At 40.0% G+C, this 27,088-nt stretch overlaps 1 protein-coding gene across 12 annotated transcripts in view; it reads right to left on the bottom strand.

The window, feature by feature from the left end:
• Utrn (utrophin) overlaps positions 1-27,088 on the bottom strand; it is a 493,014-nt gene that overhangs the window by 124,962 nt on the left and 340,964 nt on the right. For all 12 annotated transcript variants that reach the window (XM_076926858.1, XM_076926860.1, XM_076926859.1 and 9 more), the window contains 2 exons: positions 25,716-25,888; positions 14,141-14,297 (listed from right to left, as the gene is read on the bottom strand). In XM_076926858.1, coding sequence (XP_076782973.1) covers positions 14,141-14,297; positions 25,716-25,888 — 330 coding nt within the window. The remainder of the gene's footprint in view (positions 1-14,140; positions 14,298-25,715; positions 25,889-27,088) is intronic.

Genomic DNA, 27,088 nt, shown 5'->3' on the forward strand with positions numbered 1-27,088 from the left:
GGAGAAGAAAGAGTAGAAACTGAGATGAGCTGGGTGTGCGGGAGGCATAGAGGACCACACAGGGCTCTTGCATGCCTTCCTGAGACTATGTCTATTACTCCGAGTTCAATTTATTAACAGGAACATACTGGCTGCTGTGCTGGGGACCCCAGAGTCAGATGAATGGCTACAAGTGGCCAATTTAGATTCTCTATCTTGACAAGAGAACTTAAGACTCCCTAACACACTGAATGAGGAAAATGAGGTTCAAGGTATTATTATTATTATTTTACCTAAGCAACTGAAATCACATTTCTACCAAGTGAGATGGAGGCATCTGGGTAGAATGTTTTAAAGGTAAACTCTGCAGTGCTTTCAACTTGGCTACAGGATATGCAAAATTAGGATCCAGGTAGAGGTGACACATCAGCACATTCAAAAATCTGGGAGTGGCTGGCCTGCAGAAGGAGTCTACACCCAGGACTGCATATAGAGACAACGGCAAGGCCTGGCTCCTACTGCTCCCCAGCTTTACAAGAGGTTTGAAGAATGAACCAGGAAGAGAAAGAGAAGGCGCCTCAGTGAAAGGATTAGAAAATCAGGACAGCAGGGGCTCCTAGAGGTCAAGGAGAGAGGACCAAGTACGGGCTGAAGCCCAAGACTCAGCCAACACCAACATCCAACATTGTTGTCGTAGAAGTTATGACAAGAGTCACATGACTCAATGTGAGGACCACAGCTGACCTGAGGAGGGAGAAGTTCCCAAAAGTATATTGTTAGGAGTCTTTATTATTTTTAGCATATTATGACTTATATATGTTGAAGCATAATATACTTTTTATTTGTTTGTCTGTTTGGCTGGCTGGTTTTTGTGTTTTGAGATAGGGTCTTTCTGAGTAGCCCTGGCTGTGCTCAAACTCACTCTGTAGACCAGGCTGGTCTCAAACACAGAGATCCACCTGCCCCTGTCTCCCAAGGGCTGGGATTAAAGGTGTGCACCACCAATATGGGGTTTACATAAATGTTCTTGATGCAAACAGATCTAACTGTAAAACATCAAACTCCAAGGCAAAATGAAAATACAGGACCACTTATCTGAATATTTAGACACTCACTATAACAGCAAGACATTCAACAAAGCATGGCGAGCCCTTCCCACGGCCTGGCACTGGGGAGAGCATATGGGTGCCCTAGCATATGGCTAGGACATGGGGCATCTGAACTGGGGCAGGTTAGAGGCGGTGTTGACATAGCAGACTTCTTTAACCTTTGGTTCTCAAAAGAACTTCATGGTTTACTGGAGAATAAAGATGGTAAAAAAAAAAAAATGATACAAACATAAGGAGAATCTACTAGAATATAATTTACTCCCTTCCTCCCCCCCAACTTGCTTTCAGAGCTAAATCGGCACGTATGGATCTAAGTCGTTTTGTGTGGCAGCAAAGAAAGAGTGAGAGTCGTTAAAGTTGACAGCACTAATAAAACTCACAGAAAAAAAAAGAGAGAAAAATGGGATTATGTTCCATTGGTATGCAGACAAAAGATTCTTTTAATTCTCTTTCATAGTGCACAGTGCCGTAAAAGTTTTGCTTAATGTCCCTAAATGATCAGTTAAATGTATAAATTCATTTTGGTTCCATCCCACTGACATCAAAAGTAAAGCCAAAATCGGAATACCAAGTATGAGTGCTAAGAGCAAGACAGAACTCTCCAACTTGTCACAGTAACAAACCAGTCTTTCCTCTGCACTGCTGAACACAGACAGACACACATACACACACGCACACATGCATGCACATACACAGACATGCACCTGCATCCCTCTAATTCAGCAAATCCAGTCGTACCTTCTCTCATCAGACTCTGTTAGGTGCTAACAACATTCAAGTTCCTTCTCTTTGAGCTTTACTCTCAGTATTAGGCTGAAGCATCCATTTTCCAATGTGTGACCTGAGTGAGCCCTTTGGGGATCTTTGACGGGGGTCACTTAAGACCATCAGAACATTCAGATATTTATGATTCATAAAAGTATCAAAATTACAGCTGTGCAGTAGCAATGAAATAATTTTACAGTTGGCAGGGAGGGTCACCACGACAGAAAGAACTGTTTCGAACTGTCACAGCATTAGGACAGTTGAGACCCACTGGGCTACACAGAGGAATGCAGTACACCCCACTAAATGCAGACTACTCTGAGAAACACAACCACTAACATGTAGGATCTTCACCGCAGTAACCTGGATAATATTCTTTAAGGACTTCTTACTTTATGGACTCTCTACTCCAGGGCTTCTTAAAGCCTTTCCTTCTTAGCCACAGCACACAGCCATAAGCATCTATGCTTCTTGGGTATGTGTTCATGTCCTGACTACAGGGCTTTTTGACAGTGATTATCTTCTTGTGAAGCTCAATCCTACTGCTAGGCAGTAGGATTTGTGAAAATACAGGACCCTTTAGTGAACAATGTGTGCTGAGTATCTGTTTTAGTTAGGGTTCCATTGCTGAGAAGATACACCATGACCAAGGCAACTCTTAAAGGACAACATTTAATTGGGGCTGGCTTACAGTGCACGGGTTCAGTCCATTATCATCAAGGTGGGAGCATGGCAGCATCCAGGAAGACATAGTGATAAAGAAGGTGCCAAGAGTTCTACATCTTGATCCAAAAGCTGACAGAAGATGACTGACTCTGGACAGACTTAAACATATATCAGAGACTTCAAACCCCACCCCCACAGTGACACACTTCCTCTAGCTAGGCTACACCTCCTCCAACAAGACCACACCTCCTAATAATAGCCCCATTCCCTTGGTCAAGCATATCTAAACCACCACAGTACCTAACACAGTACCTGATGTCAACTATCAGACTCAACATGGAAGCTAAAAGAAGAAATGAGCTGTTACACAAAGGAAATTGTCACTAAGCAATAAAGTGGTTCATCTGGAAGCAGGTGGCTGGATTCAACGAGGCCATTCGTGCCCAAGAATGGTCACACTCTTTAGTTCATCACCAGACTGAGAGCTCTCAAGATGCCCTAAACACAGCTATTGTGTGAGCCCCAGATCTTGGAAGTGAGGATTCATCTATCGCTCCCAAACTCAGAAGACATGATCACCTACAGCCATGTGAATGATTAACATGGAGTAGGGATAGCTCCTTTAGAAAGCTGATTCAGGTTGCCTGTGGATAACTGGTCTACCAGCAGATGGAGGCAGGCAGTGTGTTTCCGAGAAGGAAAGAAATACAGTTGCAAATTTAAGAGGGCACTTAGAATTTTTCTTTTTAACTTTAAAACATTGGGCTGAAGAGGTAGTACAGTTTATAGAGTGCCTTGTACACTCAAGGACGTGAGCTTGGTCTCCAGAATCTACTTTTTAAAAGCTAGGCACAGTAGGATATATGCTTGTAATCTCAGAACCCAGGAGGGAGCGGAGCTGCATAGGACCTTGAGGCTCACTGGCCAACCACTCTAGCCAGTGAAAGACTTTGTCTCCAAAAGATATTTTTAAAAAAAAAGGGGGGGAAGAGGGAGGGAAAGGAAGGAGGGGAGGAAAGAGAAAGAGAGAGGGAGGGAAGGAGAAAAGGAAGGAAGGAAAAACAAAAGGAAGGACTCTCTGAGGATTGATACTCAAAGTTGTATCTAGCCTCCACATGGATATACACATACAAATGTGTATAATATACATGCATGAGCGCTCCTCAACCCAATCAAAAAATAACTAATTTACTACCATAGAAAAACCTCATAACACATAGCAAGACCTCAACATTACAGTTTATAGGCAACCTTAGATTAATAGAACGGTACCATGCACATATGCAAATGCACAGAGCCAGAATTTAACAAGGGTATTGACATTTTAATTTTTGGTAGCTTGTTAGTTTTTGAGAAAGAGTCTCTTACGTAGCCTTGACCAGCCTGGAACTTACTATGTAGACCAGGCTAATCTCAAACTCATAGAGAAAGATCCATCTACTCCTGGCTCCTGAGTTCTGGGAATAAAAGCATGTGTGTCCACGCGTGATGGAGGTTTTAAAGATGACCTTAGAATCTGTTACTTTACTGAGTAAATTTTCCTATGTATTTTGGCAATTTAGTTTAAGCACCAAATGTCCTGATTCTTACATAATGAGGTCTGGATATAGAAATTAAATTGAGTTAGGCAAAGAGCAAAGTAACCCTGAGGGAAAGGATGCACACCAGGAAAATTATACCTGAATCATGCAATTTAATCATTCTTGGTGATTTGCTTTTATATAAAACCAACATGCATTTTATTAGGAAAAGCGTGTTAGAGCTCTGATAATTACTTATGCATGACTCAGTATTTATATCACTGTGAAAATAAAAGTGTAAATTGAATATTCAAAACTGCAAAAGCAACTGTAGGCAACTTTTGAGTATCTGAAGTTAATTCATGGCATTGCATATCAACACTGTGCACACTGTAGATACTTGATAAGAAATCAATAACTGAATGACATGTTGATAGTGAAGTATCATATAAATTATCTACTTTCTAAAAACTCAAAGTGAGGCAAAAAAAATAATCAATTAGCATCATTGAGAGGAACTTTCAGCCATCTTCACTCATTTCCTAGCCATTAAAAGTTATATGGTAGTTATTTATTTCAATATTTAAAGGAATTAAATATACACATATATGAGAAAAAAACATGATTGCGTTGTCTACCCAATCTGTAAAGTCTAGAATGTGACTCTTAAATAATTCAACAAATTAATACTACATAGGAAGGAGGGAACAACACTGTTGGGCTGTGTTGGATGTTTAACAAATATTAATGGAGTTGTATTTCCCTGAAACAGCTCATATACCCTATACAGAATTAAGACAGAAGTGATCAAAACCACCAGCACAGACTGTGGTGGTTAGTTTTAACTGCCAATTTGACACAGTCTAGAATCAGCTTGGAAAACATTTCAGTGAGGAATTGTCTACACTTGGTCAGCCTATGGGCACATCTATGGGACATTTCTTTGATTACATTAACTGAAGAGGGAACACCCAGCATAAAGTAGGCTACGTCATTCCCTTGGCTTGGGTTCTGAACCACTTAACAGTAAGGAAAGAGAGTAGCAGGAAGCATTCTTGCACTAAAGCATTTCTCTCTACTCTTGATTGCGGGTGAGATAGGACTTACTGTTTCCAGTTCCTGGTTACTTGAAATCCCATCTCTAAAATGATGGAGTGTGATCTGGAATTGTGAGCTAAAATAAACCCTTTCTCTCCCAAGTGACATTTTTGTCAGGGCCTTTGATCACAGCAACAGAAACAAAATGAATGCACAGACTCTTCCGAACTACAAGAGAAAACCCCAGCTTCCTCATGCTGAGAACCCTACCTTGTACACAGTCACAGGCCAGACCGTTCATCAACACACCACATCTTCCAGAAAACTGCAGGCATGATCTAGCATTTATATTAAAAAGTAGAAGGACTGCCATCCATAGATGGTTCACACCAGCAAGGAGAGACAGGCTCTAAGCAGAGATGTCACCCCACTCTTCTTCCTGCAAGTCTTCTTCCCTCTCTCCAGGAGCATCGACCTCAGTAGCTACTTTGTTTCTTGCAGGCTACAGGTAGCTATTGTGTTTTGGAACATAGTTGTGCTATATGGGTGGTTTTCGACTTTTTAATGTTTTACCTATAGTTGCAAGATGTTTGGACAAGGAGTGATTTAAAGCATGATCCCATACTAGCTTTCTAACAGGAGATCTCAGAGCCAAATTTTTAAGGGATAGGATTTCCTTTGGATACATCTAAGCAAACCACAACAACAGAATCTCTCGGGGATAGGAACTAGTAAAAAGCACCACAGAGGTGCAGAAGCCAGGTTTTACTGCATTTTGGACATAGTCACCAACTTTAACATATAAGGCATTCAGTGAGTAGTTTACATGGGTGGTGAACTAATTGGTCATTCTATTATCAAAGAAATGCTTTGGAAGGGTATCATTTTATACACACACACACACACACATGCCAAAAAGCTTAAAAGTTCTTTTAAAGTAGGAAGATTTTTTAAAAACTTCATCAGAAAAATTGAGACCTAAAAAAGCAGATAATATGAAACAACAATAACAAAAAACAACCCTCCCCCCAACAAAAGGAAACCAACCTTGCACTTTATAATAGAAAACCTAAGAGGGGGGGAAAAAGCAGTTTTCACGATGCTGAAAACCTATCTGTGAAAACATTGTTTATAAAAAAAATCATTCTATGCTCTGCTTGAGTCTGCACTGTAATGCTATAAATAAAAAGAGTTCTATCCTTTAAAGAGAAATTTGGAAATAAATGTGTCCACGAACTCAACGTCCATGTGCAGTGTAAGCAAGAACAAAGGTGGGGGTGGGGCGGGGACAAACAGGGTTGGGCAGCCAGTCAGCAACCAGGGGAAACCACATGAATGGACACGTCACAGTTTTGCCATAACCCTTCTCTGGATACAGAGGACAGGAACACACAGGCTGTCTTCTGCACACAACAGGGGCTGTGTCTGCTCTCTGCACCAGTGGCTTAGAAACTGGCAAGCACACAACAGGAATATGATGAGTGTCTGTGGGAATCAAAAAGGAAAAGATGGCTGCTCAGATTTCATCAAGCTAAGCAGCATCCTCCATTTTCCTCTGTGCAGTGAGCATGTCCTTGAGCTTCTAACACCTGCTAAGTTAAGTCTAAGTTACAGGTACACATAGAGTAAGTAAAGATTTCTCTTGATAGGAAGAATGTGAAATTGAAGAAAAGGGGGGCTTTTTAAAAAAAAACATTGCCTGGCGACACACCTGTAAGAGACTAACTTTAAGGGGATTGCTTGACTTTGCTGTAGTTCAACTGTCAGAGATTTTTCAAATGATGGTGATGTTCCCTAAGAAAGGTGAGTAACTTCAGACAGGTATTACGGCTTCAATGTGCATTGTCTTCTAGAGGATCACACTGCAGGGTAGTTAATCACACAGTGAACCCTGACATTTTGTTCTTCACTGAAAAAACACCTGTTTCCAGTTGTGGTGTGGCTCAGTCCTTAGCACACACCTTTAAAAGTTAGTTTGTAGAAGTAAACATCCATGTTTGAAATGAGGTTTAACTGAGTGGCCGGCAAAGTGATGAAATAGAAAAAGATTTGACAGAATAGGATCTGCCCAAGTCTCAGGAGAAGAGAAAGGGAAGCTACTTAAGGAGCAGTGGAGAGAGGGGGGAGGTGAGGAGGCAGTTTTACTGGGAGAGTTTCACAGAGACAGACTGAAGAAGGAACCAGCCAGAGAATGAGAAGGAGCCAGAAAGTCAGAACATATTGCTAGAGTTAGTATGAGGCCAAGCAGAGCAACTCAGTAACAAACTGAGAGAAGCTAGATTAGACCAGCCAGCCAAAGATCAGAAGATCTAGAAAGGGTGATATTCAGCAGTGAGTCTCAGAGGCTGAAAACATTCTAGGCCTAGATAAGATGGTACAGAAACTAAAAACTTCCAGGACTAGACGTAGGTTATTGCCAGACAGAGGCAATAAGACTCTGAGACAATTACAGGAGAATAAAAGTTACATGTACAGGATAATGTATGGAAACAGGCGCTAGCTGGTGGCACTATTTAGGGGGTTTTAGAAGCTTTCAGATATGCAGCCCAGTGGCAGGGACTGGAGTATCCCAGGTCAGCTCTACTTCAGACCCAAGCTCTCTGTGCAATGGAAAATCTTGGTTTGTTAACTTGAGACACCTGGGAACTTACATGAAGGAACTGCCTCCCTCAGACTCTCATGTAGGCATAGCTATGGGGTATTTTCTTAGTTGCTAGTTGCTGTAAGAAGACCCGATCCACTGCCTACCCCTAGGCAGGTGGGCCTGGGCTATCTAAGAAAGGTAGCTGAGCAAGCAAGCAAGCCAGTAAGCAGCACTCTTCCTTGGTATCTGCTTCAGCTTCTGCCTCCAGGTTTCTGTCCTGAGTTCCTGCTCTGGCGTCACACTATAGATGATAGATTATAACCTGTAAGGCTTTTTTTCACCCAAGTGCCTTAAGAAAACAATGGAGAAGCAATCCAAGACCCTCATCTGCTGAGAAAGACCCAAGATGCTTATATTAGCATTGCCATGGCCAGGGAACACTCATTCCACTATGAATGCTGCCATTCCTTCCCCATCAGGAAACTGAGAGTCAAGACAAATCCCTCCTCCAATGAGTCACTTCAGCTGGACAAAAAAAAAAAAAAAAATCCAACACAACAAGTAACACATCTCTTTAAGTTATGCTGTAATCATCTTAATGCATAATGATTATGTTCTAATTCTAATCATGTGCACTTATATTAACATAGACTAATAATAATTATACCCATCTGTGCCATATGTATAATTACATAATTTTAAAAAGGACTCTTGGTCGTTGGGAAAGAAAGCAGCTTTTGACAGGATACATATGATTATGTAAAATGATACACTGCCCTATGGCACTTCACATTCTTGAAAATTATTGTCCATCACATTATTTCATTTGGAATAATTCTGCACAGGAGGTGGGAGTACTCACCATGGTTTGAATGTTTATGTTTCCCTAAAAGCTGCAAATCTAGAGTAGCAGCAGGGGGCATGGGGCTTGGGAGGTGAGCAGATTGCAAGGGAGGAGACTTCAAGCGGGGAGTTCACTCCCTTAGGAAGAAGCCCTTGCCACCACGCACAGAGAGCGAAAGATATTCTCTGAACCAGAACAGCACCAGTCATCAAATCTCCCAGTTCCTTGATCTTGGATTTCCAGCCTTGAGAACTCTAGCAAATAAGTGACTGATGTGTTTGTTACGAGCCAACCGTTTTTCTGTACCTCACTAGGATGTCCAAATAGTCAGTGTAATGTCCCAGGATGACAGTGACAAAGCCAACTGTGAAGTGAAAGTTTTCTCCTTTCAGTTCCAGGTCTTCTCTTACCATCTCCTCAAAAGCAATGTCTGCTGGCCTCTCTCGCCCACACTAACGTGCATCTGAGCAGCCAGCTGCTTCTCCTCATCCTACTCCTGTGCACCCTACAACCATGTCAGCACAGACCGACTGTCCACCCAGCACACTTGTATCCCACACCAAGGGAAGAGTCAACACAGCCCTAATTTTCACACCTCTATTCCCAACACAATAGCAAATGGCACAAACTAATGTGGGGGAAAATACGGGAGAATCAGGTTTAAGCCTTAATTTCTCCTCTTGAGGTTTTCCTTTCTATATAATTCATAGGGGTAAAACCTGATATGATATCAATTACTATACTTATGAAGGAAAGTATGAAGGCCATGCTGAGTGAACCAGTAAATCTGGTAATCTTTCTGTGTCAGCAATGATCAACATAGAATCTTCACCTGTGCACACTGTTCTGTATCAGGGTTCTATAGCAAAATAGGTAAGTAGTGGTTTGCTTGTATTAAACTTTACAAATTATTTTTCTCAACAAATGAATACTGTTAATTTGGTAAATATATATATATATATATATATATATATATATATACCTATAACATTAGTCCTTAAAATATTTTACTTACTTTTTTTTTTTTTTACCCTATCAGAAGGTAGGTAAAGAAAACTATATAGTAAAAAAAGTGGTAGCCAGTCAACTATAACACCACCCATTAATTTAAACCAGGAAAGCTGGCACTGGGGAGAATAAAGCACCTGAGGCAGAAACAAAAGTGAAAATACAAGAATGAATGTATTCACTGCTGGGAATGACCAGAAAAAATATGTAAAATGTCCTTTCTAGGTTAGAATCTTCTACGGTGCCACCATGGCCCATCTTTCTCAGAGTCATCCTTTTGACAACAGCTCGCCCTCCTCTTCACTTTGATTCTGATATCCACACAGATGGTTCAGATACCACCCTGGCTTCTCAGAGCATCATCAGATGCTTAGCCAAGGGCCTTGCTCCAGACTCTTGTACAAATCACTTTCAGGGAAATACACTTAGCATTAGCATTAACAGTAGCCTGTCCTATAAACATCCTTTCTTTATCCAACGTCCGCTTCCTTTATAAGCCATACCCACATACCAGTCTCCCAGCTGGAATAATCAGCCAGCCCAGTGGGTAACTCATGACCTCCAACATCAAGTCATCCAGTAATGTTGGCCTGTCAGGCTGTAAAAGCATCCTCATTTAGCTTCCTTTTAACCTACTTTAAGACTATTTTCTACCTCTGCTCTCTTCAAATCTACACATCTTTTCCCTCCCACCCCTACCCACTCCCCACCCGAGTGCTGAAACTGAACCAAGGGCTTTGTGAATACTAGACAAGTGCTCAACCACTGTGCTACATCTTCAACACTCTTTGACATTCAGTTGATGATCTTGGTTTTCATTTCACCGATGACGCCCTCATGTTTCCAAACTCAACTCCACTAAACTCCTCCCACCCATGCCTACACATTTCATGTGTTTTGCTATTCAGACGGTTCAACTCCCCATCCTCCTGCGTAAAACCAACTCGCTGGTCCTTTCTTCCTCTGACCTTCTTTCTCTACTGCACATCATTGACCTCTCTCTGCTTTCCAGAGTCATTTCCATCGGCCCAGAGAATCATTCTCCATCTTTATAAAATTATTATTGAGTTTCATAGTCCTGTTGCACACACTCCTTCCTTCGCTCTTCTTTCTTGTAAAAGAAATTCTCCAATAAACCCCTGTATCTCTGCTTATGTGCTCTCTGGAGTCTACTCCAATCATGCTTCAAATTCTATCATGCTGCTAAACTCAGTCTTGTTCGAGGCAACAGGACTGCCTTCAGGATGTGGGGTGCTCTGTCCTCCTTTTACTCAGTTCCTCAGCTGTACCAGATCCATAGATTCACACTGTGCTCCGGACAGTCCTAGTTGGGGTCCTACACTCGACTCTATGGCTTCTTCTACACTGCGATCTCGGTCTCATCTTCCTGACCTGTAAAATTTGGATTCCTCACTCATTTCTTACACATCATTTTTTTTCTAATTACAATCACTTCCAATGAGGCTTCAGCCAACCCTGTAGCCGATCTATGCATTACAACTTTGCTTTGTTTCTAACCTTTCCTCCAATTTCAAGTTTGCTTACTCAACTTCCTAATGAGTGTGGCCAGCTTATCATGTCAAAACTCAAGTTCTTGATTTCTCCCCCATCTGCTTTCTCAGAATTTTTTCAATTGTTTAAATGATATTTCTGCTTTCTATTTGCTTTGTCCCAAAACATATGCCTTATGACATACTTGAGTCTTTCCCTTTCATCCTCTGTATTCAAGGCAGCCACCAATCCCGTTTTTCTCTTTTTTAAAAAAAGCTACTATTTATTCTTTTTACTTCATGCCATCTCAGTCAACAACTAGGCTTTAAGTTATTCATTCATTGTTCTCAAATTTATTAATTTTTATATGTATAAATGCATATATGTATATATACTACATGCATGTCTGATGTCTGTGGTGGCCAGAGGATGATATTGGATCTCTTGGAACTACAGTTAAGTTATGCATGGCTGTGAGCATCCGTGTGAGTGCTTAAGTTCTCCTAACCACTGATCGGTCTCTCCCTTCCTATATTTATTTTGTAGTTCTGGGATGAATCAGGAGCCTTGCACATGATGGAAGCATTCCACAACTGAGCAACACTCCCAGCTACAAAACCTTGTCTTTGTTCCGGGATGACTCATCGGTGACAAGAATCATAGCCAGTGTCTATCTGTTGCTCACAAACTCTTGCAGAGTCAAGTAACTGACATTATTACTAGCACTGTTGTCACCATTATCTCGACCATCTCAATGCCAGGAGCTAAAGAATTAAAACAGAGTAAGTCAGGCGGTGCTGTGAGACAGAGTAAAATAGCCACAAAGGTAGCAGCACTGCTGGGAAGCACAGTTAGGAAACCAGTCAGGAGGATGAATGGGAGGGCCAGCTGGGGCTGTTGTGGTGAGACCAAGGTTCTGTGAGGAAAATAATATCACGCCTAAGACATGAGTTTTTATTCAAAGCTAGTGAAACACAGTCATAAGCGGGATTTATTACACATGTAGAACTCTAAATATGATTAGAAAAACTTGGTATTACTTGACTTCCTCCCAATACCCCACAGAAAGGAAATAATCATAATACAGAAAAAAGCTGGAATATCAGGGGGAAGAGGTAGCAAGATCTTTGTGAGTTTGGACCCAGCCTGGTCTACATAGCAAGTTCCAGGACTACATAGAGACTCAGTCTCAACCAAAGAGAGAGAGAGAAAGAGACAGAGACAAAGAGACAGAGACAGACAAAGAGAGAGACACAGAGAGAGACAGAGAAAGACAGAAAAAAACAGTAATTTTGTAAAGTCACTAACTTAAAATCCATGATTATTCTATAGTTCTATAGTATTCTATAGTACTATTCTATAGTTCTGTGTCTTTCTATCTCAGAGTTATCTCTCTATTGTGTTCTCTTTCTATTGAAATAGTAATTTTATTCACTAAGCACAAGGGTCAAAATAAAATAAGATTCAAAGTCCTATCAATATCTGTTAGAACATCTTATGTAATAGATGGTATCTTTCCACTGGAACATAGATTTGCATTCATCTTTCAACCGGGAACAAGTACACTATGTTGTATAAAAATGTACAGACTTAGACTAAGAATTCACACTACATATGGATAGGAAAAATACAACAGAACTAAATGATATTCAATATATAAGAAAAGAGTATAAAAGGATATAAACAAATTAATGGAACTTGGACTAGGAAAAGATATTTAAAAATCTAAGGGCTGAGGGATATGTCAGATGACATTTCAGGATTAACTGTTCATTGTAAGAATGAAAACTCTGTGCAGAGGTGCATGTCTGGGCAGAAGAAAATGTAACTTAGAGAAAGAGCTAAGTTTAAGAAAATAAAACATAAAAAGATCATAAAATGATCTTTTGTTTCACACTGTGATCTTCATTTGACACAAGACTGAAATCTGCCCTATAGATTGTCTCTACTTTTATTTTAATGAACAAGATGATTTCAAGTTTTGTTCGTCTTCTTTTAATCTCCAGCAAGCTGGGCAAGTGCTACCCGCCAGGCTGTATGTCGAGAGACTGTCTAGCATATTATATAGAAGCATTGCTTGTCAATAAAGAAAACCTATGGCCTATAGGAAAGGGTAGAATAGAAGGTGTGACATCCAGAGGCAGAAAGGATTCTGGGATACAGCAAGGCAAGGAGAACAGTGTTCACCTGGGGAGAGGACAAAAGACAGATGCCTGACACCTGAGCAGGGGCAGTCAGTCACATGGCAAAACTTAGATTAGAATAAACGGGATACAAGTTATAAGCTGGTTAGAGAACAAACCAAAGCTTATGGCCAAGGTGTTTGCACATATATTCTGAGTCTCAAGAGGCGTCATTCCAGGAGCTTGGGACCAGTAGGAAAAGCTCACATTTTACATCTATTTCCTTAGAATTACTTTGGAATTTTACTTATGTATTTATTCATTTACTTGAGACAGGGTCTGAGTTTGTCACCTTTGCTGGCCCCAAATTCACATAGATCTACCTGCTTCTGCCTCCTGAGTGTTGGAAGCAAAGGCATACCACCAACCCCAGCGCTACACTGCAATTCTTTCTGACGCCATGACTTTCACACTCGTGATTAAGTTACAGTTAGATGTGACATCAGACACATCCCTGCAATCCTAGCACTGGGAGGCTGAAGTCAAAGGATCAATACAAGGTTGAGATAAGCTTAGGTTACATGCTAAGTCTAAGACCAGTCTAGGCTACAAAGATCCTACCTTTAAAATACATGCATGAATGCATCTATACATTCATGCATAGGTTAAAAATAAGGGATAGCTTATAAAGTTTTTTCCAAGATGCTGATGTTCAAAAAAAAAAATCAACTAGAAGGTTAGATGAGGTTCCTAATAAACTAGAAGCAGCATTTTCCTTTCGATGGTTGAACTATGAACAACTTTAGTTAAATGTGAACAAACTATCAAATAAGAAGCAAATGAACACAGACAATGTAGTTAATTAAATAAGATGCCCAAATACCAACAACTGGATGCCAGAGAGGGAGGAAAGCTGTGGTAATTAGTTTACAGTTTCATTTTTCTAGAATTTCATTCAATTTATCAAAGTTGAAATTTTTTTAAAACAAAAAATTCACAGATGTGGGACTTACCTTGCAGTGGTCATACTGGAGCTGCAAGGCGGGAACGTCCCCTCCAATGGGCATCTGTTTCTTCAGCTCTTCGTCTTTCACGTTGAGCCATTTGATCAGCTCTTCCAGCGATGCCAGCAACCTGTTCCATTTCTCAGCACTGGCCTCCAAATGGGCTCTGTTGACAGATAAGCATGAACCGTGTCATAAAGAAGTTCCAGCTGCTAGCAACAAATTAAAAAGTGGTACATACTCATATACCATGTATATATACATAATCATCAAACAACGGTCATGTCCAAAAAAAAAGGGGGGGGGGGAAGACTTACTTGTGGTACAGATATACACTCTTTGAAAAACAGTTATTTCAAAATAGCTATATTACCCAGGCTATGTCTATAATACTTAAATTATGAGCCAGGTTCTGATCATTCGCATACACTATATGAATATTAAATACAAATATTCAAATAATTTTCTCACTTTTATAAAATTACAAAGATAAAGGAAGAAGAAAAATGGAATGCATATGAAACATCTGGAGCCTTGTTGGTGTCTTATGCTTTTAATCAGCACTCAGGAGACAGAGGCAGAGAGATATCTGTGAGTTCAAGACCAGCCTTGTATACAGACAGAGCAAAATAGTTGAGCAGAGGATAAACAGTGAGAAGTTTGTTTTAAAAAAAATCTACTCACACAAGAATGAAAAAAGACACACAGATAATAGTTACTAACTTTTATGTTTAAAAAATATTTATTTAAAATGTATTCATTTTCTCTCTAAATGAAAACACAGACTAATCTTATTTTTTTAAAGATTTATTTTTTCTATTTTATTTATATGAGTACATTGTATCTGTCTTCAGACACACCAGAAGATAGCATTGGATCTCATTACAGATGGTTGTGAGCCACCATGTGGTTGCTGGGAATTGAACTCTGGACCTCTGAATAGCAGTCAGTGCTCTTAACCACTGAGCTATCTTGCCAGCCCTCAGACTAATCTTTTAAGGAGAGGGAATCATTAACCCCCAAAGTTTCTTATAATGAAGTAAATTGTTAGAATTAAGACATTAGAAACATTTACTCCAAACAGTTGAAAAACAGTAAGTCCCTATTTAGCCAGGGCACTGCTTGACTTTAGGCTTATTAGAATCATTTGAGAATCTTAGTACTAATCAGAGGACAAATTCTTCCTTGTTTTTGCTAAGACCTTGGAAAAGGCCCATCCATCTAAACCTGGAACCCATAGAAGGGCTGTTTAGAGAGAAATTCCAATCACTCAAAAAACTGCACTTCTCTCAGGACTGCTATACCCAGGTAAAAAGGCATGAACGTGAACTCAATGCTAAGCTGCCGAGATGGACGGCCTCGAGTGTCTGCAGTCAAGCAGGTTCAGAGGGTTGAGTCTATTGGGAGATTCACATAGCCTCACTGCACAACATCTTCCAAAGGGAAAGACTTAATGTGTGTGTGTGTGTGTGTGTGTGTGAGAGAGAGAGAGAGAGAGAGAGAGAGAGAGAGAGAGAGAGAGAGAGAGAGAGAGACTTATCTTGGAAGCTTCAGCTACATAGAACACACATTCAGACTGCATGTCTTCTAAGACAGCCTTTACTACGATGTTGGCATTAGGATTCTCCCTTCCATAAATGTGATTCTTTACTGAGGACACAGAAGCTGTCCACCAGGCTCAGGCACGACTGTCTCCCAGACCACTCAATAACCTCCTGTGCACCTCTGACCCGCTTGCACTTCTGTCTCAAAGTGAACGGTTTTGCCAGAGGTATCACGGCAAGCTTAACCTCATTGATGACATTCGGGTGCTATTTCCAGTGATCCTCATTCAACAATTATCATAAACCTTGGTTAAAAGTTCATCGAGCTCATCGCTGGCTCACACAATGCTAACCAGGGGTCTACCATCCAATATTCCAGACCGAAGGGAGAAGCTGGTACTCCGGCTTCCCTTTAAAACACCACAGGCCTGCATTCACATAGTTACCGCAGAGGCCAATTATCTTTCCATCTCTTCACAGATGCGTTACCATCTGGCTAATAAAACTAACTACTCAAACCTGAAGACTCTATGCCCCATTCCAAAAGGTTAGCTATAAAATACTAAAACATGATTTTTAAGTCTTAGACATGTCCAAAGAATTTTATAACTATCTCAAACCTGAATAGATTAAGTTTCAGTTTAGTTTAGAGGTGGGAAATGAAGCAGTAAGTAGGGTGCCTGCTGTGCAAGCATGAAAACTGAATTCAGATCCCCAGAACCCACATAACAAACAAAACAAAGAAACAAACAATAACAAAAAGGCAGGGAGGTGTGGTGGCTACATATAATCCCAGCAATGGAGAGGCAAAGAAATTTAGCCAAATTACCTGGAATCCATGAGCTCGGAGATCAGCTAGAGACCCTGACTCAATTAATGAAGTAGAGAAAAACAGAGAGGGGGGGCCCACATGACTTCAAATTCTGGCCTTCTATGCACTTACACACATGTGCATGCACCCATGCAGACACAGACACACACACACACTCTTCGTTTTCTTTCTTTTACTATTGTTTCTATGTATTATTTCTATGTGTTCCACAGATGCCAGGATTGACTCCACTTGATAAAACTATGTTTTGACAAGATCCTGACTCTGCTTGAGCTCCAGCTTTTCTGTATCACTATTAATTTGGGGCAAGACTTCTTGATCAACAACAAATTTTCCTGCTGTAGAACCCAGCTAAATCATTCCAATCATATTAATGGAAATCCCCGTAGAGTTATGTGCCATGATGCAAAATACTTGTTGCTTATGTACACCAGACAGGGCTGATGCAATTGTCTAAGGCAAAAGACGGCTAGAAATCACAGGTCTCCATTCAACCAGGAAGTGCTAAATATCTCCTGAGTAAAGCACTTAAGTGCATATCCTAACTCTCATCCAGATCGGATGCTGTGTCTTCAGTGTCTGTAACTTCATCATCAATCAATAACTAAGCTACCTAACATGTCCCTTGATAATGTAGTCCTACACGCTTCCGGAAGAGCACGCAAATGTCTTCCTCAATGTAATGGACTCTATTGACTAGACAGAAATACTGGGATTGATCATTGCACACTGTGGTGTTCAGGAATTCAGCCCCCCCCCCCCCCCCCGGAGGACCATGTGCACAAATGAAGGCAAAACTTTTACAAGAGATGCTAGAGCAGCTTTGAAATGAAAACGGAAGCATCAAGTCCATGTGCTTCTCTATACCTCTGCTTTCCCATAATAAACACTGAGCTCATCAGACGAATCTGCCCGGAAAACCTGTTCTGCTTATTCTCCAGGACACTGCACCTCTGTGCTGAGCAGATTACTACCATATGCCCAAATAGGCACAGGCTTCTGCAGTAGCCTCTGGTGTTCCTGATTCAGTTCAGTTCTTTCATCTTTCAAGATGAAAGTCTTTTCCTGGCCAGTGGGTTGAAGGCTCTGTAAAGAGAAACTATGTTTGTGCTTGGCTTAGTTGTGGTCTCTCTCCATTGACTATAATAAACATTTTATAGCTCGAACTGTCCCAACACTACAGATAGCAGGCCATCCATATGTTCTGGACATTTTCAGATAAAACACTGCTTTACCTAATTCATTATCTGTAGAAATGATTTTCAATAATTATCACAGTGTCTTACTGACATCAGTTCATACTCTGTATATGTGCGATGTGCAATGCAATAGACCCTTGATTATATTGTTATTGTCATTGATTATATTGTCATTGATTATAGTATTAACCTTAGTGTCTCCAATGGATTCGCCCTTTCTGGATGAAATCTGATTTTATAAAGATCTGAGTTTTATAAGTTTTTATATGACTAGTTATTCAAAACTTATAATATAAAAACTTGTTAGGAAACAAAAGCTCATTAAAAGCTTTCTTTACCAATTGGCTATGGTAGGAAAAGGATTACAGAGTGAAATGTACACTCTTATCTGTTTTAAATCACCAAAGTGATTTTTCAAAGTAACTGTCATCAAACAAGTTATCCGACTGCTCTCCAGAATATAATGATCAACAAAGAAAATCGTTTGGGGACCAGTGTCAGAAATCAGTTGGTAGAGGGTTTAGCATGTACATGTCCTGGCTTGATCCCCAGCAGATCATAAACCAGGTAAGGTGAGGCTTTCCTGTAATTCCAGAATTCAGGAGGTAGAGGCAGGAGGATCAGCAGTTCAAGATCAGTCTTGGCTCCACAGTAGGTTCCAAGCCAGCCTGTGGCACATGAGAGACCCTGTCCAAAGGAAGGAAATGGGGAAGGTGAGGTGTTGGAGGAGAGAGGCAGGGAAGGAGAGAGGGAGAGGAGAGCGTCATGGGAGGAGGAGGGGGGGTTCTTATTAGTCAGTGTGAACTAATGTTCACGGAGCACCCCTTAGGTACAACACGATTTCCAAATCAAAAAGGCAAACTGTCAACATTTGAGGGTCAAGTTATGAAAAATTCAAGTTCACCAAATACACTCCCAAGATGGAAAAGCTGGAGGCAGCTCTACTAAATAAATATGGAGACACAAAAGCAGCCAAGGGCCTGGGGCACCACTAGGAGGATGTGGCCTTCAACCAACCACAGCTTTGGTTAGTAACAGCAAAAGGAGGAAAACTAAAAATTGCTCAACTAAATTGTACACAAGACAAAACTCTTTTGCAAACTCAGTCTCCTAAGCTGTGTAAGGGTCAAGTGAAGAGAAGAGAAAGACATACCACCTCCAGTAGCATAAAAAGAACTACACAGATAAAATCTGTAATTCTAGATACAAGTGTGATTTCTTTTCAGATATTGTGAAGCCCACTTTTAAACTGTGTCACAATTAAAAACAACAACAATGAATGTAACTAATATGCGTATAGGGTAACAACATTCAAAACAGATTGTTCCTTCTCCCAAAATGAGCATGGAAGACCAACCAGATAAAACAGTCAGTCCTTAAAGTTCAGCCACTGAAGAGCACCCGAAAGATATGACCAGAAGTAGCTGGCACCTGTGATGTGGAGCTATTGAAACACACATCTTAAGATTACTAAGACGTGAACTCAGTTCTTCAGTCACACTAGACACAGTTTAAGAGTTCAATACGCCACTTATGGCTAATTGGGCATGGCGCGACCAGATAGACAGGGCTCCTTCCTGCCAGAGGTCATTTTCTTCCTGAAAGAGAGCCCGGCTAGAGAATGTTCTAACAGAGAGAGAGTAGAATCTTGTTTTGTTACATTTAGGAAAAGGAGACTTTAGTTTTATAATGTGGTTAGCAAAGCCAAGTCCTTAAGGTTAAGAATGGTGCTGTAAAACATGACAACACGCGGCACAAAGGAGGATGGTAAGCGGCCATCGCCTGTAAGGGCCTGGAGGACAGTGACCCAAATTTTTAAAAGGCTTATAAAAGAATATAGAATTTTATCTTTGAACTCTGTTTCTGTCATATTTGACAACTTCCCCGGCCTTTGAAACCTTGTGTTAGGATGGATCTATATTAAACATCATTAAGCCGATAAGTGGATATTTAATTAACATAATCTTACATTAAATAAATTTAATTTAAAAATGTAAGCCATGGCATTCAGTCTTGAATTTATTAGTATAATTCCAATTCAGTTTTAAAAGTTATCATAAAGTACTGCCAGCACTAAGAGCCTATTTTATAAGTGAAATCTTAAGTCCTCAGCTAACTCGTTGGGTACTGCCGTGTTTTATATATATAGATATATAGAGAAATATAATGTTATACATTGTATTTAAGATGCTAAAGCATATTTAGCACATTGAAGACTCAATCATTGTCATCCAAAAAGATTTCAAAGTAATACTTAAGGTATTTGTCCCAGTAACTACACCATGGTTAGAGTAGGTGATGTCCATTAGTAGATTTTAAGGGAAAAAAAAAAAATCAATAAAGAGCACATATCCACTTCCTAAAAACAAATTAAAGGAAACATCCCCCATCATGGCAATATGAACTAAACACTATTTGAAATATAGATGCCACAAATATTAACTACTTGGAGGGGCAGGTATTATCAATCAAATGGCCTCATCCTCAGAAAATAATCAAGTCATTTACAGAAAGAAGGGCTTGGGAGACTAAAGAGAAAACAAGGTCTTTGAAGACAGGCATGGGGTGAATAAAATAGAAAATTATTCAGAATTATTACACCAATTGTAAGTAGGAAGTATTAAATTATATAAATAAACCTTAGCTTCTGCGTCCCTACCCGCCTTTCTGAAGCACCACAAATCTGTGGTGGGGGATGGGGGATGGTTCAGTTGGTAAAACACTTGGAATGTAAGCATAAGCATCTACGTTCAGATTCTCAGCATCAAAGGTAACACTTGTAACCCAGTACTGGAGATGTGAAGAATCCCTGGGGCTCCCTGGCTCCAGGTTCAATGAGAGAGCCCACCTCAAAATTAACAGCAACAAAAACTCTTTTTTAAAAAGGTGGAAAGCTATAGGAGAAAATGCACATCTTTAATCTCTGGCTGCCATGTGCATCTACATGCAGATGCATTTAAAGCCACAAGGTCATGAGCACGCACATACACACAAAGGGAAGGAAGGAGGGAGGGAAGAAGGGAAACCATTAATCCAAGATCAATAGTAGTGGGTAGAGAAGATGTGGGTGCAGTATATTAATTTGGACAGAAGTAGAAGAGAAAGGTCAACTGGGGGCTGGGGGTGGGTGGATGCAAAGGCATGGCTTTGACTAGAATGTCTTATGAAGAACTCCAAGCTGGGTGGAAGGAGTTAAGAAAGTGCCTCTGCAACACTGGCCTGTAGACAAGTCTCTGTAGACTGTCTTGATTAACGACTGATGTGGAAAGGCCCAGCTCACTGTGGGTGGTGCCAACCTTGTGGTCTAGAGTTGTACAGGAAAGCTGCACCAGCCACCAAAGCAGGTCAGTAAGCAAGGCTCCCCGAGAGCCTCTGCTTCAGTTCCTGCCTCAAGTTCCCGCCCTGACTTCCTGCCATGAGAGACTGTCATGTTGAAGTGTGAGTGAAATAAAGCCTTTCCTCCCCAAATTGCTTTTATTACAGCATTGGACAGAAATGAAGCAGACCATCATGGAAAAGGCTGGAAGAAAATTGGGGTGGCCTGAGAGGACTTGGGGTAGAGGCCAGAATATAATCAAAATATATTGTATGAAAAATGTTAAATCAATGAATAAAAAAAATGTTGGAGGATTTACATTTTTAAATATACTGCAGGTGGCTAGAGTAATGTAGTTTAATTATAAATATAGTGTATAAAATAAGTGGCACAGTTATATAATAGTACATAGATGGTTCCAGCTCAGAAAGGGGCCAGCTGCAGAAGGCCCATGCTTTTCATATGAGAGGGTCTCATTAATAATGCTGTACATAAGTTTGATTTGGTTTAACCAAGGCCAATCTCTGAGAAATTCACATGACCAGGTGGAATGCACCGGAATTCCTCTGAAGAACAGCCTGCCCACGGTCCCCTGGGGACTGGGTATCCCAGGGAGGCCAAGAAGAAGATGAAATCAATGGGAGTCCAGGATGAGCAGGTCTAGGGACACTTAAGAGTAGAGCAGGGCTAAGAACTTTCACAGATAATGCAAAGAGAAACTTGAAGACTAAAATACAAAATGTTATTGCTGGGTGATGGCGTATACCTTTAATCTCAGCACTGGAGAGGCAGATACAGGCAAATCTCTGAGTTCAAGGCAAGCCTGACACAGAGAGCAAGTTCCGGGGGAGTCATGGCTACACAGAGAAACTCTGTGTCAGGAAAAAAAAAAGTTACCAGTGTGGATGTTTCCACCAAAGATGAGAGCTGAGAGCAGAGGATAAAAGGAAGTTGTATGTGCACTTCAAAGAAACAGGAACCATATGGTCCTATAGATTAGGAGTGAGATGATAAAAGGACAGAAATACAGATGCATTATTTCTAAGAGTGAGAGCGAGAGAGTGAGAGCAAGAGAGAGCGAGAGAGAGAGAGAGAGAGAGAGAGAGAGAGAGAGAGAGAGAGAGAGAGAGAGAGAGAGAGAGAGAATTTGTGCATTGATGCTAGGAAGCCACCTGAAGCAAGGCTGAAGTAGCCACTGCCAATCAGCCACCTATCCCAAAGTGACAGGGCTCCTTTTGGAGACCAACTGCCTTCCAAGGTGAGTTTATGACGGAGATACTGAGGTCTGGTGTCCATAGGAGGCTTAATATTCAGAGTATTCCCACTGGCTTCTAGGCAAGGAAAATGGAGGAAATTAACCCCGATTAAAGAACATTTCAAGTAAAGTAGGTAATTAAGAGAAAAGCCAATTTTCAATTAATTACAGGGAGGAGTGGTGAAGAGTCTGCAGAAATATTAAAGACATTGGAGAATCTGATACCAACAGAAGGCAAAGTGAGAAAGAACCAGGCTGGACTCCAAAGGCCAGAGAGGAAAGAAAGGGCTGAACAGCAACTCCACCCACATCATTTGCCTGTATAATGAAGAAGACAAGACGTACCTAGATATAAACTGGTCCAGAGAGGAATGGTGCTGCACAACAGACCTTCAGAGATTTTTTTTTCACTCTTTCATGGAGGGTGTCTCACTTGGAAAGCCACCTTGAGTAGTGACTCCTGGGAATTCTGCATCATTCTAGGGGTCAGTTAGCAATCTAAGCTGTGAGATAGCTCGTTTCACCTGGCTCCTGTCCGTCATTCCCATAGCATAGATTTCGTAAGGTGGCCGCTGAACCCACTTATCGTTCACGTTTGTTCAGAATCCAGCCAGGAAAGAGGGCACTACTTACTGATGAATGCCTTGAACATTTTCAACACTAATGACTGAGATATGGGAGGGTTGGTGAAGGGAGGGATTTCCAGAGTGTCACAGACACACTGAACAGTAACAGTAATAAGCACAAGCCACTTCCTGTAGACACTGTATATGTGTTAAATAAAACATGCATGGCAGCCCCATTAAGGAAATTACTCTTAATTCACATACAAGGAAACTGAAGCACACACATGGGTCAATAACCTGCCCACTGACTCTTGCACGACAACACCAGAATTTGAAGTCAGCATCTCACCAAAGCGATGTTCTCCAAATCTGCCCTGTCCCACTTCTTTCTAAGCTGAGCTTCCTACAGGAAGGACAGCCCGCTACTGAGAAAAATAAACTAGTTTATCTTATACAAGTTCATAAATGATATGTGATTTCATTTTTTCTTTATGTATTTGAAGATAAAAAAATGAAAAGTTCTTTCTTCTTTAGTCACACATATCTAATCACAGAAAGCACAAGTGAGTCCATATGGGCATAAACATCTACACAGCATAAGCCAAGCCTGGGCTTCCATGTCTAGCACAAATGAACAGGATAGATGGCTGGTGCAGAGATAATTTCCAACTGAAGCTATAGAGAAAAGAGTGCCTAGCAAGCCACAATTCATTCTTCTTAAGAAATAGAGGGGTTGTAAGTTTTCATTTAGGAGACCCAGTAGAGCACGTACGTTCCAGCACATGGTACCTTTATTCATAAGAAAATCATCCAGGACAAATAAGAGTAGATGATTTCTGTTCTCTGGAAGTTTTTATATGAATTCCCCAAACCGACCGAGGTAGATCCACTCACCCAACTTTGTGTATGAATAACACCCTAGAGTCTAATTTAACCAGGGTCTACAGACTGAGAAACAATCAAATCAATCTAGTTAGTCTTCCTGGCAATCAAGTGTGTTGGACACAGATAGTACAACTTGGCAAAGTTCAGAGGGGGAAAGTAATTTGTCCAAGTTCAGAAAGTAAATAGTGACGTGCAAGAATCAAATTCAGGATCATCTGGTTTTGAGGTTGTGCATATTCAACACGTGATACAACCAAGTTTAAGGCTCTTCGCCAACGTTCCTCCTTGGAATGATCACTCTTCCTAATATGTCCTTCTGTAAATATCCCCTTAACTTATTACCAATTAGAAACCATCTATCAGCTGCTGAGTATGACCTTAAAATGTGCTTGAATTCCAATAACGGTGTCATTCTGTTACACTGAGTAATTTGTCAATGCTGATTCCTTGTCAGACCCCTGATCCTAATGTCCATACTTAACTGAATTTTACTTTCATCCAAAGCAGGACTGAATCATCACTTCTACATTTTAGTGTCTATAAGAGACAATTAATCTCAATAAATAATTATATTTTCAAATTGGGCATAGACACCTGATAGAGCAAAACAGATCCAATACCAAGATTTAAAGAAATCTAAATTCAAATTCTGGCTTTTATCTTATTAGCTCAATCTTTTAATTACTAAATTCCTCATATGGAAATCCTGACATTGTACTCTACCAGGATTTTTTCCAAGAACAGTCATGTGCCACTTAACAATAGAAACATGTTTTGAGGGCCATAAGATCTCTACTGTATAAATTAAGTAAAGTAGTTGTGTGAAACCAACTACTGTACAAAAAGTGATGAATAAATTAGTACAGTAAGTAATTGTTCTAAATGGACTTGTACGTAATGTCAGCACATTTTGAATGAGGGATGAAGATTTAAAGGCCAGAGCCTAGAGAGAGAGAGAGAGAGAGAGAGAGAGAGAGAGAGAGAGAGAGAGAGAGAGAGAGTTCATAAGTTAGGAGCACCTACTGCTGTTGCAGAGGACCCAGGTTGGTTCCTAATATCTACATGGCAGCTCTGAGTTGTCAACAACTCCAGTTCTAGGGGATCCAATGTCCTCTTCCACCTCCATGGGCTGCTATGTACATGGTGTGCATACATTTACAAAGGTCATACACATGTACATAACTAAAAGGAAGGGTTTTTTTGTTGGTTTTGTTTTTAACAAAGCATTAAAGACCAACCTTGTCTACAAAACAAACTCAAGATCAGCCTGGGTTACAGGGCACCTTCTCTGTAAAAAAGAGAATACCTTTAATTCCTGCACTTGAGTGGCAAAGGCAGGCAGATAAATCTGTGAGTTCAAGGTCAGTCTGGTCACGTAGTGATTTCTAAGCCAGCCAGTACTACTATCTTGTCTCAAATAAATAGATAAATATATAGATAGATGGATGGATAGATCTTAGATAGATAGATAGATGATAGATAGATAGATAGATAGATAGATAGATAGATAGATAGATAGATAGGGCTCTAATGATCCTAACAGTGTGTAATATACGATGTAATGATAAGCACTTGGCAGTTAGCAAGTGTAAATGATATTATCATCCTTACTGTTGTATGGTTAAAACATTACTGTGATTATCTTGGGACAAACAACTGAGTGCACTGGGTATGAACAAGGTGAAGCTTCTAACTACTTCTTTATTTTTCGGTAGTGCTAAGGACTGAACCCAAGAACTTATCCACAGTTAAGTCCTCTACTGTTAAATACGTCTTCAGTACCAACTGGCAAAAAAATAGACTTTGCATTTAAATCTTAAACGAATTCTGATAGAGTTGTATTAATCCTTTCTCTTTCTGATAGACCCAAATCTATATAAGCATGTACATACACACACACACCCACACACACGCACGCACGCACGCACGCACATGCACAGACAGACACGCATGCACACGCCTTTATTTTGATATTGAACATTCTGACCTGATGCTAGCAGATTTTGCCTTCAAATCATTCCATCTTTGGTTCATGTCATCCAGTCGATGCTGAAGCATTGTTGCCTCCTCAGAATTCCCCAGAGCTTTCACCATCTTCTGCCTGTTTCCATCGATGCTTTTAAATATGTCATTGTGGGCATCAATTTCTGCCTGGATGTCCTAAAGAGAAAAGCAAAGAGACGATGCAAATACTAAATTAAAGGTCACCAGGGGCGTGATGCAGGATCTCTCCATGGGCAGTTACTTCTGGGTGTGCAGAAGAACTGTTTTCAATCAAAACCCTTTATTTTACTATCAGTAATATATAACAAAACCAAATGTTCCCACAGTTCCAACACTGAAAATAGCCTTTAAATCTCTAATACATTGATTTCCTGTGTCCTAAAAGCAGAATTTATAACAATCTACATTTCATGAACCGTCCTGTTTGACATTAATATTTTAGAGGGATTGGACAGTTTTTAAATTTTTATTACTATTATAAGTCACTGAATTTTATTTAACATTCAGTGAGATTATTTCTTCCTACCCTTTACACATGGCTAAAGCAAGATACCATGTAATCTGGGATGTGTTTCCCATTTTGACAAATTTACTTTCCCTCTGCCTACCATTTTAATCTCATACAACTTGTTCTAAAACTTTAGGAAAAATATTCATATATATGTTTACCTTTACCAAGAAATAATAAGGGAAAAATAATTTTTCTTCTGTTAAATAGGAAAATGAAAGTTAACACTAAAATTACTTGCAGAATGTAAGGAAGAACAAACTTGTTAAAATATTTCTCCTAAGAACTTGTTACAGTATCTCTCCTAAGAACTTGTTACAGCATTTATCCTAAGAACATGTTACAGTATCTATCCTAAGAATATATTATAGTATCTATTCTTTAAGAACATGATACAGCATCTATCTAAGAACATAAATACATAAGTATACTCAACTAATTTTTTGCTTTAAAATGAAAACTAAGAGTGGTTAACAAGCAATTGAGTTTGAAAAATAAGGTGCAAAGCTATACACTATGTTTACTTAAACTTATAGATTTTTCAAGTTACATGCATTTGTATAAAAAAGACAAATGTTACAATGCTGAAAAAATTAAAATGATATAATCTTCATCTGTAGAGGTTATTAAAAAAAAATCTAGGATTTCTCCTGAGGGTATTTCCCTGAATTTTGAAGTTTCTCCAAACCCAAAGCAGCACTTTTAGAAATAGGCAGACATTATAATGTTAAAAAAAAAAAAAAAAGTAGAATTTCTGATCAATGATCAATCTCTTTTTCCCCCCACTCTCTGAATACTGCTTTTGTATCAACTTGGCTGTTATCTTTCATCCTGAATTAATCGGAAGC

Source organism: Arvicanthis niloticus, chromosome 28 (genome assembly GCF_011762505.2).
Source record: "Arvicanthis niloticus isolate mArvNil1 chromosome 28, mArvNil1.pat.X, whole genome shotgun sequence".
Lineage (NCBI taxonomy): Eukaryota > Metazoa > Chordata > Mammalia > Rodentia > Muridae > Arvicanthis > Arvicanthis niloticus.